We start from the raw sequence: 19,362 nt of genomic DNA, 5'->3' as shown, positions 1-19,362 counted from the left end.
TCAAATTTGTACCATTTTTGTTAATTATTACTTCTCTTATTTCATTTGAATTTAGATTTGACATATTAGACGATTTATTTTCCTGCATTATTTTTAGCCTTCATTGGTCTTTTGGGCTTTACAGACATCATAGAGATCAAAGGTTTGTTTTTGCAACTTAATTCATGTTTCTTTTTGTGTGAATTTTTTTGTTTGTTCTCATTGTTATATGGAAGAGCACATACGCATGAATGACAACTTGTTCAGTTTTGCAATACTATGTGTGCCCTGGAAGAGAAAAACAAAGGTGTTCACTCATGCGTTAAGTTTCCCTTTTTGTTGACCTAATAGGTCGATAGCCAATACAATGTATGTACCTTCAATATGGTATATAATGCATTAGCTTTCAGCCAAAATATTCTATGGGGAATCTTAACTTGAAAAAGCGTTTACTTTTTTTTTTTCGCTGAGTGTATTATGTCAAGTTCAGTGCCCCATGCCTTCTATTACCCTAACAATGAGTGCGCCTCCACCGATTACGTAATAGCAGAGCTTCGCAGTTACCCCTGGACACAATACGCGTTGCCGAGCAATGCGGTGTCTGGAGAACTTGTGGATGTCGGGCAGGTTCACACAAAATCCGAAAGATCCCTATAGTCATGTCACGATATGCAGCAATCCTGACGACAAACGCCAAAAATCGGGTCAAGGGAAAGTCAACGCGTGCAACCTAATTCAAATTCCTACTCAAATCAACAGAAAGGCTTATGCCCTGCCATCTTTCCTTCCTTAGATAATATTGCACGACCAGATATTGTTTATTACAATGTATTCCGAAGCCATTCGAATCCCAAAATGAATACGATTGGTTTTCCGAGGATTCACTACTCCCAAACACAAATTCCGTTTACCTAAATGATCACAAACCGGAAATGAGAAATAGGGTTCGTTTATCATAGTCTTCCAGACATTATTTATTGTGCGTCATTTCCGAAAATACGTTAATCCGAAAATGAAAAACAGGCGTACGCACTGCTCGGTAATCAGGTCAATTTAGTATCAAAAGAGGGCGACATGACAATCCAAGTGTCAGTGAAAATTATTTTGCCTTGAATTTCATGGTATTGTCCAGAGAATAAGACGTCTGGATCCCCAAACCCTGAAAGATGTCGCTGAATTTTCAGCCATGAAGGAGACAGCAAATACACTGATATCCCATTGTCACGACCACGGTTATATCTCGCATGAACAACTAGGTCCCATGATTATTGTCTATACAAGAATTATTAGGGACTATTCTTGTGTTGTACTACTTGTAGGCCTACTAGCTTTAACTACTATGCTATTGTCGGCCGAAACAAAATTTCGATAATTCTACAAGGATGATAACGGTCTGGAAGAATTTGTTATAATCGCCAGTCCTGTATCGACATTCTGGGATCATGCTGGGATGCCCTGTGGAGACAGAGCGAATGGCTAGAGTTCGAAATAAGCGGCATTATCTAGAAAGTATTAAAACTAAAAGTGAAGGAAGGAGACTGGTAGATGACACGAAGGAACAAATCACTGTTGTCTCAAACCATCATTCTTATTTGAAAAGATTGGTCAACGCTGCCAGCAATGCTGCTGAAAGAATTAAAGGGATTGTGTAGGTTGGGATGTGTATTCAAGTTAAAGTTTTTGGCGAGATAATTTGAAACCACTTATATGAAATATTTAATTAGTAAGAGCATACAATTCTACAAAGAATTCAGTCTATTTTGACGAAAATCGGTTTTGAAATATCTGATATATACAAAAATGTATCAAACCAAATGGTGGTAATGAAAGTTGGGTCACACCTTTAATTAGGACCTTTTTTTTGGGGGGGGATTTCTCAGCCGTTTCAAAACCAATTTTTAAACAGGTTAACTTTGACTACCTCTTATATATTCTCGTGCCCTTTCGTAATGACTATAGGAGCTAGGTTCCATAAACTTCATCATGTTTCTCATTATCTCACAAAAAAAAAAGCTTGAAACCTGAATCCCCATCTCAACCAAAACTATACCAGCAGAACTCAGTCAATGAATAAATTATGAACAATCTCTAGAGACCAGAAACCTATGAATATCTGTCAGCTCATTGCAAGAAACACCGAACACTACAATAATAATAATAATAATAATAATAATTGTTTTGGATATAAACTCCAAATTTTATTGTCCAAGAATGGAAATTCATTTTGCCCAATTGATCGTGGGCCCGGCAGCCACTGAGCAGCGCCAGATCGACGTTGCTCTAACCTTTTCAACTGTTGAACGGCAAACAAGGCAGCAGCAACTCCCATCTTTTAACGTCTTTTGGTATGACGCGGCCGGGGTTTGAACCCACGACCTCCCGATTGTGAAGGCAGCCGCTCTACTCACTGAGCCAACACATCGGTTAAGCCAACACATCGGTTAAGTCAAGTGAGTTTCCTTCAGTGGTACATGTATATAATACAGTATGATCGAGGTTGTACATTGTATTTGCATGGGCCGCAACGACCAAATGTCTACATAGCTGCACCGAGACAGTCGTGGAGACTTATCATCACTAAATTTAATACTATCATTACTCCAACCAGTGAAAAGGGAAATCTTACTTTAAAAACCCAAACAAACAACAAACAAACAAACGAACAAAACTGAAAATCGGGGTCATCTTAGGGCCGGCGCACTGTTTTCAAAAGTGTGGGGGCCCACTTCCGGGTTTCATGAGCTAACAAGCAAAAAAAAAAAAAAAAAAAAAAAAAAAGGTCCTCAGCTCATCTCTCCCCGTCCACTTCCGGGTCTCTTCAGCTAACAAGCAAAAAAAAAAAAAAAAAAGGTCCTCAGCTCATTCTCTCCCCTCCCATTGTAGTGCCTCTTACGTACTTCCGGGTTGAAAAAAGTGTGGGGGCCCAAAGTGATGACACCTTATGTATTCCTTTGTATGGTGCACAAAAAGTGTGGGGGCCCGAGCCCCCACGACCCCCACGGCTGCGCCGCCCCTGCATCCACTAGACCGACACCCACGAGTCATACAGGCCACGAGTTCGACATTGAAAACAGGTCCACGAGTCATACAGCTCACGAGTCATAGGGCCCATGAGTTCGACACTAGGTAAAAACAGCCCACGAGTTCGACAGATACAACACGGCGCGTAATGTGTCGGTCTCGTGGGCCTTGTTGGTTTAGTGTCGAACTCATGGGCTGCATGACTCGTGAGCTGTAAAACTCAGGGGCTGTGTGACTTGTGAGCTGTATGACTTGTGGGCTGTATGACTCGTGGGTGTCGGTCTCGTGACGTGCACCCCTGAAAATCAAGCTCCATCTGACTTCTATAAAGAATAAGGGAGTACAGTGTACCTCTCTTCGTAAAATATCGCAGATTCAAGCAATTTCTTGTGAACTGAGTAAGTGCCCAAAAGAGCACGAGGACTTGACGCTTGACTTCAATAATAGCAGCAAGGCGGTTGGAAAATAAGCAGAAGAAACACATGGTTGAATACAATATCAAGGTAACAGCAGTGGTACCGGTATAGTACAATGTGCTGGTTGAGGTGAGGATTCAGTTGATAACTTTTTTTTTTCGAGGTACAGGGTGTACTTAGAAACCTCTCCATGAATTTTTATTTCATGATCATGTCAAAACCGATTTTCATCAAATAAACCCTGAATTCCAATTAGAATAATATGTTATTTCATATTTCATGAGAGATTTCTAATCATCTCAAAAAAATTACCATCAAAAAACGCTGGAAACCTGAAGTCCCACCTCGACCGAAACTGTACCATCCCTTCAAGGCTTCTATCAACCTTTAGTAATTTTGCTGGGGAGCTAAGTTAAAGGGATGGTACAGTGTCGGTTGAGATGAGGCTTCAGGTTTCCAATGTTTTTTTAATGTTTGTTTATCTTTTTTTTTTTTGATGATGCAAAATCTTTTATGAAATATGTGTACAAAAGAGCATATTATTTTACGTGTTTTTGATATCTCAGCCATTTCAAAACCGATTTTCATTAAATAAACTTTGAATTGGAATTGTACGTTTGCTTTTTTTAAACATTTTTATAAAGTGGTATCTAAATACATGTATTTTGCAAAAAGTTTAAAGCCGAGTCCTCACCTCACCCAATACCATACCATCCCTGTAAATGTTTCACTATGATGAAAATCCCCGGTTTTCCGTAGCCTTCTCGTGAGTGCATTACATGTATCATTATCTTAATTATTATTATTATTTTGTCAAACAGAGAGCCATCATAAGCACATAATCATGACTGAGACTACAGAGTGAATTGTATCTACATTGTGCTACATGTATCTGGTGTCTACCATCCTAAAAAGCTTCAGCACATAATACCCGTTTTGAATTGCTCCACTATCACGTTAGGGGCTTTTCAATGTTAGCTTCTCTGAGTTAATCTCTAAAATCACTCTTGAGAGGGCTACGGAACCAAGGAAGCAGGGATTCTGATCGTAGCAAAATATTTAGGCGAATGATGTGTTGCTGTGATATAGTTTAAGGTCCTCGTCCTCAAAGGAGTGCTTTTGTAACACCCATAGGTCACTAATTCCAAGAATTGCTTGAATCTACGATCTTTCATGAAGAGGAATCCTCCCTCCTATTCTCAATAGAAGTCAGACCCAGGGAGCTTGATTGTTTTGTTTTGTTTTGATTGTTTTTGTCTGTTTGTTTGTTTGTTTTTTAAACAGTCCTCTTTTCCCCTCATGGGAATCATGATTATAGCGACGATAAGTTTCCACAACTGTCTCCTTGTAGTTTGTAGACATTTGGTCATATCCTTGTGGCTCGGACATATTTCTTTTGTTAAATTGAAAATAAAATAGGGTTTGTTAAAGGTGAAATTGTTTTGGGTGTACAATACTGTAGCATTTAAAGAGAAATTGAGTAAACATAAAGTGCATGTATGTACTATGTATGTAGCACCAGCTTCATAGAGGATGACATGATGTAAAGTGCTAGGAAACAAATAAATGAAAGTTATTATAAGAGTGCTGTACAAATGTAATTATTGTGCAATGTATTGTAAAGCTCAATAACTATCAAAACAAAAGAAGACACTATGAGAAAATAAAAACAAGTACCTGTTGCATGTAAATTCACTGGTCACATGACTTTTGTCTACATGATACTTCTTCACACACTTGTCTATGAATGCCCTCAACAAAAAACTGGGGGGAAAAAAAATAACCACACAGTTATATCAAACAATGGGTGTCTGTGGCCGGTGTTGAAAACCAACCTAATAAAGGAAGTGACACACAGTGCAGGGTGTACGCACATAAAAGAAATTCATATTTATTGAGTAACTGAGTCTTTACTCTCCAATGTGACGAAAACATGCAGAAGTACATGCACACAGAGTGTACAATACAGAACTGGCCATTTAAACTGCATGATACTAATGCCAAGAAGTTCTCACAATTGGCTCCAGAAAACCAATGTTTGCATGAATCAAATGATTTTGCCAATCATTGCTCTTACAGCAGATTTGTTGTTTCATGGGCTTTCTTTCACTGTTACATATGAAATAATCAGTAGTTTCATATTATTAGCATAAGATTAATAAATGCTTTGGTCAGGATATAGCCCCCTTTAAAACTAGATAAAGAAAAGGAAATGACCAATAATAAACAAACAAATAAAAACAACAACAAAAACAACAAATAACATAGCTTGAGTTCACAGAGACCCTCATTTTGTGAAATCCCCCGAGTACATTCTTTGCAGGATTCTCATTACTAGTTTTTGCCTTTACCTCAAGAATGCAGCGTCTGCTAACAATACTATTCAACTGGACAAGCTCATTTGGATCCTCTGTAAAACAAAGAGTAAGGCACATTCCCCCTCAATCAACCCTCTGAAATAAAAAAAAAGAAAGAATATGTGACCCTGCACCTCAGAACAAACAAAAAGTCGCCAGACATGAATTTTTAGTTAAGACCACATTCTGAAAGAGCAGACTTTAAGCTTTAAAATGATGTATAACTCAAATCAAATGGACTCTTCTAACCTATCTAAATATTGGAAAGAAAGCACAAACTCAGGAAAAGTGTGAACTGAGAAAAGAGGCTCTGAAGTACAGTGTCTATTCAAGTGCTTAATCTTTACCAAACCGTGCTGGCTGTGTGATGAATGGGACAAAAAACAGGAAGTAAACCACCAGAGTAACAACAATGAAGGGATTATCAGATTAAAGTGAAATTAAAGATGCCTCATTAACACATTCTGTCCATAATTAATGCCAACTTTCAAAGCAGTAGCACTATCCTTTCAAAAGTTATTAGAGTTGAAAGTGAAGAGTGTGGACAAGGTTTTTCAGGAATGAAAAAGGGATTCTAAAAACACACCTAATCACACTATACTACCGAAAATGTTCGAGATAAACTGCTAAAAAAACACACTTTCCTGCCTGTTTTATGATACCAAATTTTAGCATAATGTAAAAGAAGACCCGCTCTTTCAGAAAATATGAAAAAGTCAAGTTTGGCTAGGTTGACCCATTTCACTTATTTTCAGTCCTCACGCAAAATCAGTGTGTGCGACTTTATGTTCGTTTTGAGGTGTACGGTCACATATGACAAAACAAGACTAATGATAGCTTTATCAAAGCAGAAGATGACATTTGAGAAAGACAAGTCTTTACATATTAAACCATAACCAATCATTCACGAACATTGAATCCTATTGGAAACAGAAACATCAATAATCACAAGTAATGATAATCAAAGCAGCCATCATGATTTGTTTTGCCTAGTTTTCTTTATAATCTCAAATACGAATGCATCATTGCAACATCCACATGAATATTAAAGGAACATAATATGCCATTGCTACTTTGCCCATCTGTGACAGAACTACCAGGCAAAATGGCACCATGGCAGTCACCATTTTTTTTTTCCACCTGCATAATGCATAATATTCTGGTACTCAAGAATTGATGGTAACCATGTAGTGATCTCAGAAAGAGCAATTAAATCACAGCAGCAATCTCACTTTGTTTTGTTTAGCTTTGTTTATAATCTCATACAAATGCATCATCGCTTCATCCACATTGGATAAGGAACATAATAATGCCATCGCTATTTTGTTTGTCTATGACAGATTTACTAGGCAAAACAGCACCGTGGCAGTCACCTTCTTTCCTTTGCATGCATAATCTACTGGTACACAAGAATTGTCTGTAACCATGCTCAGTGATCTTTGATTTCGTAAATGACCTGTCACAGCTGTGCATCCAAACTGTTCTAGAACATTCACCGTCGTAACCAAAGCACTGCCTATTCCAGCGCAAAGAGTAGATTGGTATCATCTTGTGAAGACACTGGCTCCCGGAAGAGCGCACTGCATTCCTGCACTGATGATCAAAAGCAAGACAACTATGACCAGGAGCCTCTATCTTGGAACATGCACAAGAGAGTATCCTGAGTTCAGCAACTTGCTCTTTTTTTTGTCTTTACAAGGTTCATTGTTCTGTGCAATCCACTTTGTAGATCGAGGATCATTCCTGAATGTCTGAATCAGGTGTCAAATTTTGTTCTTGTTGACAGAAGTCACAAGCCAAACATTGTCCATCTGTTCACAGTGACAACAGATTTGCCATTCGCTACATGAAGTCATCCTCGAGATCCTCTTCCGTGTTGTTTGCGTTGGATGTCATGTTTTCCTCCCTCATTAGTGACTTGTAACTCCTGGATGACACAATATCAGGAGAGAATACAGGGATAGATGAGCAAACTTATGGAATTAAAATACTCCAGTGTCTATTTTTACATAAACAGCAGTTTGCTTGTTCCTTCATACTTTTATTTGTTTTTCTTGCCCAAACACTTCCTTTTTACGCCTCCGCCAATGAAGTGGCTGGAGGCATTATGTTTTCGGGTCGTCCGTCCGTCCGTCCGTACGTCCGTCCCGTTTTGTTTTTGTCGATATCTCAAAAACCGTAAGGTGGTTTTGCATCAAACTTGGTATGAGGGTATATCCTGGGGGGATAATACTTTGTTTGGATTTTAGGGTCACGGGGTCAAAGGTCAAAGGTCACAGGTTATTTTGTGAAAAAAAGGTTGAAATTTCGTGTCTTTCTCCATATCTCGCAAATGGTTCAAGGTATCTTCATGGAACTTAGTATATATGCATGTACCGATGGGCAGTGATTATCTAGGGAAGTTGGGGGTCATGGGTCAAAGGTCAGGGGTCAAAGGTCAAGGTCAACTCCTCAAAAAAGCACTGCTTTCCTTATATTTATGCAATGCCTGAAGGATTTTTTTTTTAACTTGATGTATGCATGTATAACCCAATATATATTCTGTGGGAAGTTTCTTGCCAAAAGGTCAAAGGTCAAAAGGTCAAGGTCAAGTGAAAGGTCAAGTGAAAAGGTCAAGTGAAAGTGCTAAATTGCACTTCTTCCTCCATATCTCAAAAGTAACTCAAGGCATTATCATGAAACTTACATATTTATGCATGTTCTACCTAACAGTGATTCTCTTTGGAACTGTGAGGTCAAAGGTCAAAGGCCAGGTTTAGATAATACTATTTTACCATTTGATACTGAAATTATACTTTTTCTCAATACCTTGAAAATTACTCAATGCATAAACTTATAAAAGGGTCAAAAGTCAAGTAAAAATCATCAGTTCCCCCAAATACCTGCACTCTGACGTTTTAATCATTCATCCAATTGAACCTAGTTCTAGGAAAGTGAACATTCAGCACATTTTTGGCAAACCTGTCATTTTAATATTTTGCCAATTGTGTGAAACTTTCATAACACATTGTCAAGACATTGTACTATAGACCTATTAGGAGAACCATGCATTATGGCGGAGGCATACACCAGTCGCTGTAGCGACATTTCTAGTTTCTAAATGTTTCTACCACCTAGATGCATTAGGCTCATACTTATGAGGATCATTCTTTATTCTGAAAAGGAATTTCACTGTTGCCTGTAACTAGAAAAAGGAAGTCCAAATCAACAGTATGTAAGAGTTCTATCAAAATACAGTGCTCTCCCATTAACGAACACGGTTATAACAAAATTCCTGTTACAATGACATAAAAATTCAGGCCGCGACATTATCTGATCTGTTTTTCATTGTTCAATTCTTCTGTTATAACGAAATTTCAATATAATGAAAGAAAACTGCCGGTCCTGAGGGCTTCGTTTTAACGGGCGTCCACTGTATGACAAAACTAAAGGAATTCTATTTGTGAAACATTCCTCTCTATGCCATTCATAAATGCAAATAAGAAAAGGACAAAGTCATTGTCTAAGTACATGTACTATTTGATGTGCTCGATAATCTTGCTAATGTAAAAAAACCCCCAAAAAACCAACAAAAACAGCAGTAGATATTCACCACACAAACACACACCGACTGATTAAGATTAGTGAGGTCATGACATTGTTGACATCTGAGTTTGAGAGCTGTCACTGTTCTGAGAATGTAGGTAAAACTTTAAAATTCCATTATTGTATCATCTTTTTTTAATCATACATGTGTATTGTGATGAAACTTTCAATGTTCTGATTCTTTAATTTTTATTTCATTCCTTATCATGCAGGCAAATTATAATTATCATGGAGTGGATTTTTCTTTTCATACCAAACCCTTAAAACCAATGCACATGTAACACCTGAACAATTACTTCACAATGATTACACCGTAAATAGCAAAGAAAAAAAAAAAGAAAGATACAGTGGAATGCTGTTCTTAAAGTCCGATTTGACAAACGATTATTATAACAGAGTTATTTTGCTTCGTATTTTGTTTGTAAACCCTTATACATAACAAGAAATATGATATGACAAAGTAGTTTTCACGTTTTTGGATAAAATGAGGTGTAAGTGGTGTAAAAGAACAGATGACTTCAAAATGAAGGACATGAAAGAATGCTTGCCTAAGCTCTGCCTGCTCTTTTTTCTGCTTTAACATCTCCTCCTCTTGCTTCCTCTTTTCCTTCAGTTCCTTCTTTGCTTCTTCCCTCTCCTCGCGATCCCTGGCCTCTTTCTCCAGCCTCAGGTCAGGCTTCAGCTCCTTCTTCGTCTTGTTGAGTCTGTTCACAATCTCGTTTATTTTCTTTGCCACTTTTACTGTCCTGACCTGAAAAAAAAAAAGAGAGAAAAAAAAAATGACACTGATAAGCATGGGTCCAAATGCCTTCATTGGAGATAACTTATTAAACTTATTAACTATATTTAACTATTCATGTGCCCAGGAACTTGGCTACACCTACAATTAGGTTACAAAAGCATTGTCATTAGCATTCAGTAATCCATCCCAGTTGTATGCAGGCTCTAGCCCACTTTCAAATACATGTAATAGGAGTAGCATTGTTGTGCCCCAGTCCAACAGGAAGGCCACTGTGACACAATAGGGATTACGGGGATTAGGTAATCTCCATTCATTGACAACTAGTGTCCTGACATCTACATCAATCAGCAAAGAAGGCACTCCAGCATTAGTATCAATTGGCGAACAATGCAAACTAAGCTTTAGACTAGACGAAACTTGACTTTCAGCCACTGTTTTGGTTTCTATGTTTCTATTTACAAGCAGCTTTTCTAGTTTTTAGCACCAAACCTTACCTAAATTGTATCACATCACTTTGGTATCCATAAACTTTGGCATCATTATGCTCAAGTTACTAATAATATACTAATTTTTCATCTAATCTAAGTTTTGCAGGTACAAATTATGAGGTTCATCTGTACAATGGCAGAATTGCTACACAGTCTCCAGCTGTATTGGTCAGCTTCAAGTTTTGGTTTGTTTTGTTCCGTTTCTCAATGCTTGAAACCTATCATGAGTATAGAGTGGAAAATGAAATGAAGGGAATACTACAAACCTCTTTGGCCTTCTTGAAGCCCACTTGTCCTACAGCCATGTCCCCCGTCTTCTTGAGATTTTCCCAAGGTGTGTAGACCACAGCGATGTCATTCATTTTGCTCCCTGAACAATAAGGGAAACAGTAAACCAGCAGGGACAGAGGTCAGTTTATCTTTTGCACCATTAGCCTCGATCTATTCTTTGAAGGTTTCCTCAGGAAATGAGAATGCCAAGACCATGCTTACCAAAATGTGGAGATTGGGTAGGCTCTTTTCAGTACCACACTCACATCCCAGAATAAATACATGGAGTACAGTTGAACCTCTCTTATCCGGCTTCCCTTTATCCGGATCTCTCTATTATACGGACGCAATCTCGCCGTGATTTTTTTAAAATAATTATGGGAGGAAAGGGGGATTCCCAACTCCTTGAGAACTCCTACACAAACACACATGAATTACATATTACTTCCAACATGATTAACATACATTACATAAAATTTCCTTCCAAATTGCTTACCTCCAGACATTTTAACATCCCCAAACATCCCCAAATCATCGCAAGAACATGGACAGATTATGCGCTCGAGTCCTCTCATATCGCATTGCCACATATAGGTCCATACACAGCCGTCGATATGACTAGATAGACATGCATTGTTTCGAGTCATTGGCTGAGCAACGAATGATATTGAACACTCAAAATTGTTCACACACAGTACACACACAAAGAGAGAGAGGGAGACCATCTAACAATGGCGACCTACATGTACAGTCGACTTTGCCGAGCCGTGACGATCGAATTTTGAAGCGTAGTTTCGTCGACTCGTACTGTTTATTTTCAAGATCTACTTGATACATTTCTTAATAATTATTTAGGTAAATCATCCTAAGAATTTATAAAAGAAAATGATTTCATTCTTGCAAACACGAACCTCTATTTTGGGGTCTGTATGAAAAGGTTGCAGTATACACATTATTACATGTGGTACTACAATGGGCTACATCAGTACATACCAAAGGTATGTATGTATATGTACATGTATAAAGCATTGAGTCTCCTGTATCCGGCCAAATCCCATATCCGGATGAGCCCCGGTCCCGACTTGTCCGGATACGAGAGGTTCAACTGTATAATGAAACTATCCACAACCAAATAGCCCAAATATGCCTAATATTCATCCATAATGATCTCTTCTAAATTGCCAATTATGTTTTGAGCAAAGACTATAGCTTTAGTTAAAACATTATTAATCCATTTTAATCATATTACAGGGTCAACAATCAATTTGTTTGTTTGTTGCATTATTACAATGTACAATGTACATTACAATCAACTGATGTGAATACATGTACTTTACAGCATATCTTTCCAGAGTCATTTTGTAAAGCTTGATCACATAGCGTATCAAAATGAACAAATACAAGGTTTAGGACCATTGAGCAGTGAACATTATGCCACTTGCGCTAGACGTGGTAGGTCTGCAATCACAGGTCACAAGTGGCATGCAGGTCAAATGAAGGGCACTGCTGCATAGCATGTCAGGCTGCTTGGCATACACCTACATGAACACTTGTAGCAGCATCTCTATCAAAGTTGACTTTGCCTACTCTTTTCCCCTGACTTTGAATATCTACCTTGTATACTATTTGCTTTCACCAGCTGAGCGCAGTCCTCTAACACTGACCCGGGTATGTCGTCCATCGTCTGGCCTTTTTTTAACCTCAGGTACACGTGGGCAGAGGAGAGCTTGTCCACATGGAACCTGAAAAATGGGGAAAATCATTACTCACCTATAAAAGCTGTAACATTAGAGTCAACATATCACAGTCAGTGGTGCATACACTCGAGCTGTACTTGGCAGTTGAAAGTTACACCCCAGAACAGAGATCAGTCTTCATCTGAACTTATGGCTACATACATGTACATAATGTTAGTCAGAGCCTATTTTTCAGTCTTTATCTTTTTAATGTATGTCAGATTTCCCTTTCGTTTTGCTTACTTGTAAATACTCTTTCATTTCATTGTTATAGTCTTTATCATTTTTTTTTTTTCAGATTGTGATCTTGCATCTGCATATATAGAAATGAAAGTGATCACTTTTATCTAATTGAAATGGTAACTTGACTTAGATTACTAGATAAATCTGTTATACATTTTGCAGGGGGATACAAATCAAACATCAGAGAATTTGTCTTGAGACACTTGGTACAAATATCTACCATTTGTATCATCAATGCGATATAAACAAACAATCAACCAAATAAATAATTACAGCATATCATGATGCAGTTATCTTTCATTGTGAAAAAAAAATATTTATATTTTTTTTAAATCTTAAATCTTTGTCTATCTGGAATGAATAAGGCTGAGATTTCCTGTTATGTGAAGGACCGAACTGTGAAGAAATTTGATACAAATTTACAGAACAAACCAGGAAGGATATAATAATGTAATGGTTTTAAATCATGGGTTTCTACCTGCTGTAGTTTTACTCCAGAAGTTTTGTTTATTTGTTTTTGTTTTCCAAACATGTAGCCACTCTGTATGCTAAAGTTGCTCTCTTGTTTGCTCATTCTTAATGGCTGTATGCATCCTGGTTTCGGCACGAAAATAGATTTGTGAACATTTGGTCTGCAATATTTATTAAGATGTCTGGCTGATAGTTCGTACAGCTAGTAGGCCACGGTAACTTCAGTTTTACACCTACCACACATCTTCAGGGAAGCCATATTTGATGAGCTCTTCATCTGTAAGAGTGAGAGATAGAAAGATAAAATATGGAATACATAGAACATACAGTTGCATTGTCGTTATTTATGGAAGCAGTTGAATGTTGCAGATGAGACAACTCCCCCTGAAAATTCATTGAGTATGGGACTGGCAAAATTAATACATGAACTTGCTGTAAACCATCAAAAATAAAACATAGATTTATATGGAAAGTGGGCATGTGGAATTAACATACTGTTATCTTCCCCTGACAGAGGGCAATTTTAATTAACCCTTACTGTCCCATGTTCACTGATTGGCATGCATGTTGGAGTGCTTTCTTTGCTGACTGGCACAGATTGAATTGTCAATGAAAAGAGATAAAAATCTTATTTCCCTAATCCCAACTCAGGGATCGCACTTAACTTTTTTTTTAACTAGCCAGGCGGACTACTTAGAATCAATTTTGACACTGAGGCAATATTTTGGCTAGCCAGACGGACTAGTTACTTCAGAATTTTGTGATTTTTAGCTAGTCCGACATGATTTTGGGTGGCCAATGGCCAGCGGACCATCGCCAATTTCGAACCCTGCCAAATGTGTTAAAGGGATCGTATAGTTTTGGTTGAGACTTAATTTCAGGTTTCTAAAATTTTTTTTGTGAGATAATGAGAAACCTCCTATGAAATATGAAAGAGCATGTAATTCCACAAGGAATTCAACGTTTATTTGATGAAAATTGGTTTTGAAATGGCTGAGACATCCAAAACAGAGCGATTCTAATAGAGTGTGATTGCTTTGTTTTTCTTTGTTTTTGGATGTTTCAGTCATTTCAAACCCGATTTTCATCAAATAAACTTTGAATTCCTCTAAAAATGGTATGCTCTGTACTATCTTATAAGTGTTTTCTTGGTATCTCGCAAAAAGTTAAAAGCCCAATTCTCATCTCCACCAATACTGTACCATCCCTTTAATATGGCCTGCCTGTTAGACTGACGCACATTGCTTCACCGGAGTGGGCTTGCTAATCTACAAAGAAGGTAAGGATGGATTACTGACTGCTGATAAAACAGCTTGGCATTTTAACCCATTCAGGACGGGCTGATTTTGCTACAACACGCATTTCCCATAGACCCTTGCCCGAGTATACTCGCCCGAGTATACTCGGGACTCGTCCTCAACAGGTTAAGCTGGTATGTGCCTGGCCTGAGCATGCATTGGGTTAAAGTAAGAAACATTCTGCAGTAGAAAATGCAAGTGCAGAAATCTGCTTTAAATAATGTTGGTTTGACTTTAAACTTACTTTCATACTTGTCCTCTCCCACGTAGATTGTGTATGGTGGCGATACAACTGTAAATTTAAAAAAAAAATGGAATCAGCAAGGAATCAAAAGCTTTACATTTAATTATATGTACTTAAATTCATTTGGTTCTGTGATTAGTTTGCACTGAATTAATCATAAAGGTTGTGAAAAAGACATGATTGTCTTCTCCATTAGTTGGTTCTTTTTACATCATGTTTCCAGTTTTGTTACGGGATGTACATCAAATCTATAATGTATTTCACATGGAGTTATTTTTTGCTGGTAACATCTTCTTCATACAGGCAGTTACATGTAGTTTGCAATACATAGTCTACTACATTTACATAGATTTTATATGGCACATGTGTGCGTTGCAATGCAATCCACAGTAAATTATATCTACTGATTTTTTTTAAATGCATTGTGTGCATTATATGCAATACGCTGCTCTGTGTATTGTGAAAGACATTTGCCCTAGTAATTAGAAAAATATGGAACTTGAGATTCTATATCATTGATATTAAAGATTTGACCTTTGGATATCATTTTCCATCAATGAGATTGTAAAAAATACAGACTTAGATCTCTAGCATTATTAACATAGGAAATCTTATTACACTAGGTCTAAGATTACTTTTACAAAGTTTAAACTAGAAATGTCGCTATGGCGACTGTTATGCCTCCGCCATAATGCATGATTCTCCTAATAGGTCTAGATAGTACATGTGGACAATGTGTGATTACATTTTCACAAAACTGGCAAAATATTGAAATGACAAGTTTGTCACAAATGTGTTGAATGTTCACCTTCCTTGACCTTGGTTTAATTGGATGAATAGGAGAGCATGTATTTGGGGATTTAAGGACTTTAACTTGACTTTGACCCATTCATACATTTATGCATTGAGTAATTTTCATGGTACCGGTATGGAGAAAAAGTGCAATTTCTGTACTGAATAGTAAATTGTTACCATGTTCATCTGGCCTTTGACCCTAAAATTCATAAGATAATCACTTTCAGGTAGAACATGCATAGATATGCAGTAAGTTTCACCATAAATTGAGCCACTTCCGAGATATGGAGGAAAAAGTTAGTTCAGCACTTTCACTTGATCTTTGACCTTTTGACCTTTGAGGCAATAAAAAAGAAAAAGAAAAAAAAAACTCTCCAGAGAATTTCTATGAGGTTACACATGCATACACCAAGTGTAAAAAAAAAAAAAACTAATCCTGCTGGCATTGCATGAACATGAGGGAAATAGTAAAATTTTGAAGTGTTGCACTTGACCTTTGACCCCTGACCTTTGACCCCATGAACCCTACATTCTCTAGATAATCACTGCCAGTCAGTACATGTATATATACTATGTTCCATGAAGATACCTTGAACAATTTTCCAATTTACAGAGAAAAAAAAGAAGTTTTAATACTTTTACTCGACTTTTTGACCTTTGACCTTCGACCTCATGACCCAAACTTTCACCAGAGAATCTAAATTGGGTAATACATGCATACACTAAGTTTCAAGAAAATATCTTCAGGCATTGCATAGATATGGTGGAAATAGTGAAATTTTATGTATTTGACCTTGACCTTTTGACCTTTGACCTTGAGCACGTGCACCCAAAAGTTGATAGGCACAACTTCACCCCCTAATACACATACATGCCAAGTTTCATTAGGATACCTCAACAGCTTTTGATAGTTACCTTGTCCACAAAATTCATTACGGACGGACGGAAGGACGGACGGACGGACGGACGGACGGACAACCCGAAAACATAATGCCTCCGGCACCACTTCGTGGCGGAGGCATAAAAATGGGGGGAAACCTAACGTTAAATAAAACAACAAGAAAAATAGATATGAAGAATAGTAGATTCTATACAAGTGATATGCCAATCAGCGTTTGTGGTGATCTGGCGATGGTAGAAGCAATTTACCAGCTAGCTTGTCTTTTGGACCTTGATAAGTTGAATACATCAGTCGTCACTTCATTTAGTTATCAAATCAACTTACATTTAATTTGGAGATGTAAGTGTTACTTATGTAGGTCATTCTTCCTGTGTGAGTTTGCGCGCAAGTCATGTCTTCATTAGTATCAAAAAGACATAACCATGGTAGTGTTCTAAAGCGTATTAATATTTGTCGGGGGGGGGGGGGGGGGGGTTGTTTTGTACTTATCACATTCACATCTATTTATCTAACACAAATTTAACAATTAGTCTTTTAAGTAAGACTCCCAGATTAGAGAAGTAAAAAAATTTGGGCAAAATTTCCCACAAAATTGCAACGTGGATTATGATTTAGTTTCTCACAACATGCACAAAACACAGCCAGCCACAGAACAGGCATGGCGCAGCTGCAATTGAACTGCAAGCAAGGTGTGACTGTTCTGTTGAGTTTTGCGAGTGTGATCTTCACGATCTTTTGCAGTTTTTGACTTCAATTTACTGCAAAAGCAATTTACCATACTGTTGGCAGGCAGGGAACCTGTCCCTGTACTCTGTAGCTGGCTGTAATTTACCTGGCTGGGCCTTGGCGCCGTGCTGGGCCCATTTCTACAGTACATGGGGCAGATCTAGAAATAAGATTTCTGCAAAGACACTGTAGCTCTAGCTGTGCGTGTAATAAGTGATGTATCGTTAAATCGTTATTGTGGGTATTTGTACTGCCATTCCCAGCACGGTGCAGTGTAGATCTCTGTCGACACTTATACATCACTCAATCAGCTCCTTCACTTTAAAATTACTCTTAAATTGTAGAACCTACATACGCTATTTTCAACGGGTGGGACTGCAATGTTCTGTTTTCCCATCACACCTGTCCTGTTCTATGCACAATCTGGTCGTGGAATGCATGTTTCATCAAGAAAGACTTAACTTCAAACGTCATTAAACCCCTAATTTCTTACCGTTACTGGTGAAATAGAAAACCATGATGACTGTATAGCATAACTCTTCAACTAAAGTCGGATGTAGGCCTACCGGCGACGCGTAAAGGCAGAATGTTCCGGGAGGACAAGAAGGGCGAGCTAGGAACGTTGGACGTACAGCGATGGGGCACACGGAGTCAAGTCAACCTGTGTACAAATCGCACAGAGATACAGGTAAAAAAAAACTCGACCCAAAGCTTTTCTTCTTCTTCTTCTTCTTCTTCTGATTAAGTCTGCCTCCTTCAATAGACTGAAGATTCTTGCAGACTGGTGCTATTTACATTATAATACAATTTATTTACAGATATTTACAAGCACATAGAAAATTTGACGAAAATACTAGCCACTGTGATCAACCGTTAGACGGTTTCGAAATGATCCCACAGATGGCGCTGAAACAATTTCTGACGACAGGGAATTCCAGTTCCTTACAGTTCTTGGGAAGAACGAATGGCGATGCGATTCAGTTCTCGAATATGGTACCTGGTAGGAGTGTGGTTGCGAGGCTCTCGTTAACTGAGTAGCCTGTTTGATGATATAGTCCTGTGCTGAAAGAGGAGTGAGATTATTGTGTATTTTGTACATCATAATTAGCCTGTCATTTTCTCTGCGCTGTTCCAGAGTGGTCCAATTAAGTTCTTGTAGCATTTTGGTGACACTCGAGGTGTTATGGTAGCGATTTAAAGTGAATCGCGCAGCTCTTCTCTGGACCATTTCCACTTGGTGGATTAGGTTCTTGGTAGATGGGTCCCAAACTGTGGAAGCATACTCAACAATTGGTCGAACCAACGTTTTGTAAGCTGTGGCTTTAACATCAGATTTTATGCGAAGATTGCGTTTTAGAAATGCAAGCACGTTATTGGCTTTATTGACAGTATTGTTAATGTGTTGGGTCCACTTCAAATCAGAAGTGATGGTTACACCCAAGTACTTCACGGATTCAACAGATTCAAGAGGGGCGTTATTTAGATGATAAATAACGATCTTACGATCACACGATCTTACCTCCTTGGTAATCTTTGGTTTTATGCAACGTGTATTGTTACTGTGGTGATTCGTTACCACACTCTTTATTTAACTTCGGATGTGCATTTTGCTCCTTTTTGTTGAAATATATTTCTGTTTTATGACAATTTGGCATTTTCTTTTCACATTCTATGCGTCCAGTATCACAATGCCTGGATGAGCTGGAATGGTCTTAGCAGGCCCAAAACCACTATTTCGGCGCAATTGGTCAAAAATCGTGTCGCTTATGTTCCTTCTCACCTAGGAGAGATAAAAAGCTCTTTCAAAATGCTCCTGTGATTTTATGTGATGCCAAGGGACATATAGACAAAAACTGAAATCATTTCGAAGGCGAGATTGTACCACTAAGCCATTGGTGGAGAGTTAAGTTCGGCCAACAGGCTCAAAAGTGCATGTCGCCAACTATGATTTTTTATGTTTTCTCAACTTTGTGGGAAAATATGAGCATAAAGAAGAAGCTTACTCACAGTTTCAGAAAAGTAGCCGAACGTTCTATGAAAACCTAACACAACTTTATAAGCTTATCATTCTTTAACAACAAAATACCTGA

At 38.0% G+C, this 19,362-nt stretch overlaps 1 protein-coding gene across 1 annotated transcript; it reads right to left on the bottom strand.

The window, feature by feature from the left end:
* Positions 1–7,615: 7,615 nt before the first annotated feature.
* LOC139717657 (coiled-coil domain-containing protein 25-like) lies at positions 7,616–17,798 on the bottom strand. Its single transcript, XM_071629167.1, has 7 exons — positions 17,766–17,798; positions 14,851–14,898; positions 13,546–13,585; positions 12,473–12,600; positions 10,855–10,958; positions 9,907–10,109; positions 7,616–7,700 (listed from the first exon to the last, which is right to left on the bottom strand). Exons 1-7 carry the CDS (start codon positions 17,788–17,790, stop codon positions 7,616–7,618), a joined length of 633 nt encoding a protein of 210 aa, XP_071485268.1. The 5' UTR covers positions 17,791–17,798.
* Between the last annotated feature and the right edge of the window lie 1,564 nt (positions 17,799–19,362).

This window comes from Diadema antillarum, unplaced genomic scaffold, assembly GCF_040938485.1.
Source record: "Diadema antillarum isolate AM-2024a unplaced genomic scaffold, OU_Dant_1.0 scf00000008, whole genome shotgun sequence".
Classification (NCBI taxonomy): domain Eukaryota; kingdom Metazoa; phylum Echinodermata; class Echinoidea; order Diadematoida; family Diadematidae; genus Diadema; species Diadema antillarum.
This window is presented reverse-complemented; position numbering and strand designations above follow the sequence as displayed.

What these genes read in the sequence shown, in the direction of transcription:
- LOC139717657 (XM_071629167.1), bottom strand. Translation starts at nt 17,790, where the DNA reads ATGGTTTTCTATTTCACCAGTAACG. An exon ending in TTTCTATTTCACCAGTAACG is followed by an intron (nt 14,899 to 17,765) that starts GTAAGAAATTAG and finishes TTAAATTTACAG; the next exon opens with TTGTATCGCCACCATACACA. An exon ending in GGGAGAGGACAAGTATGAAA is followed by an intron (nt 13,586 to 14,850) that starts GTAAGTTTAAAG and finishes TCACTCTTACAG; the next exon opens with ATGAAGAGCTCATCAAATAT.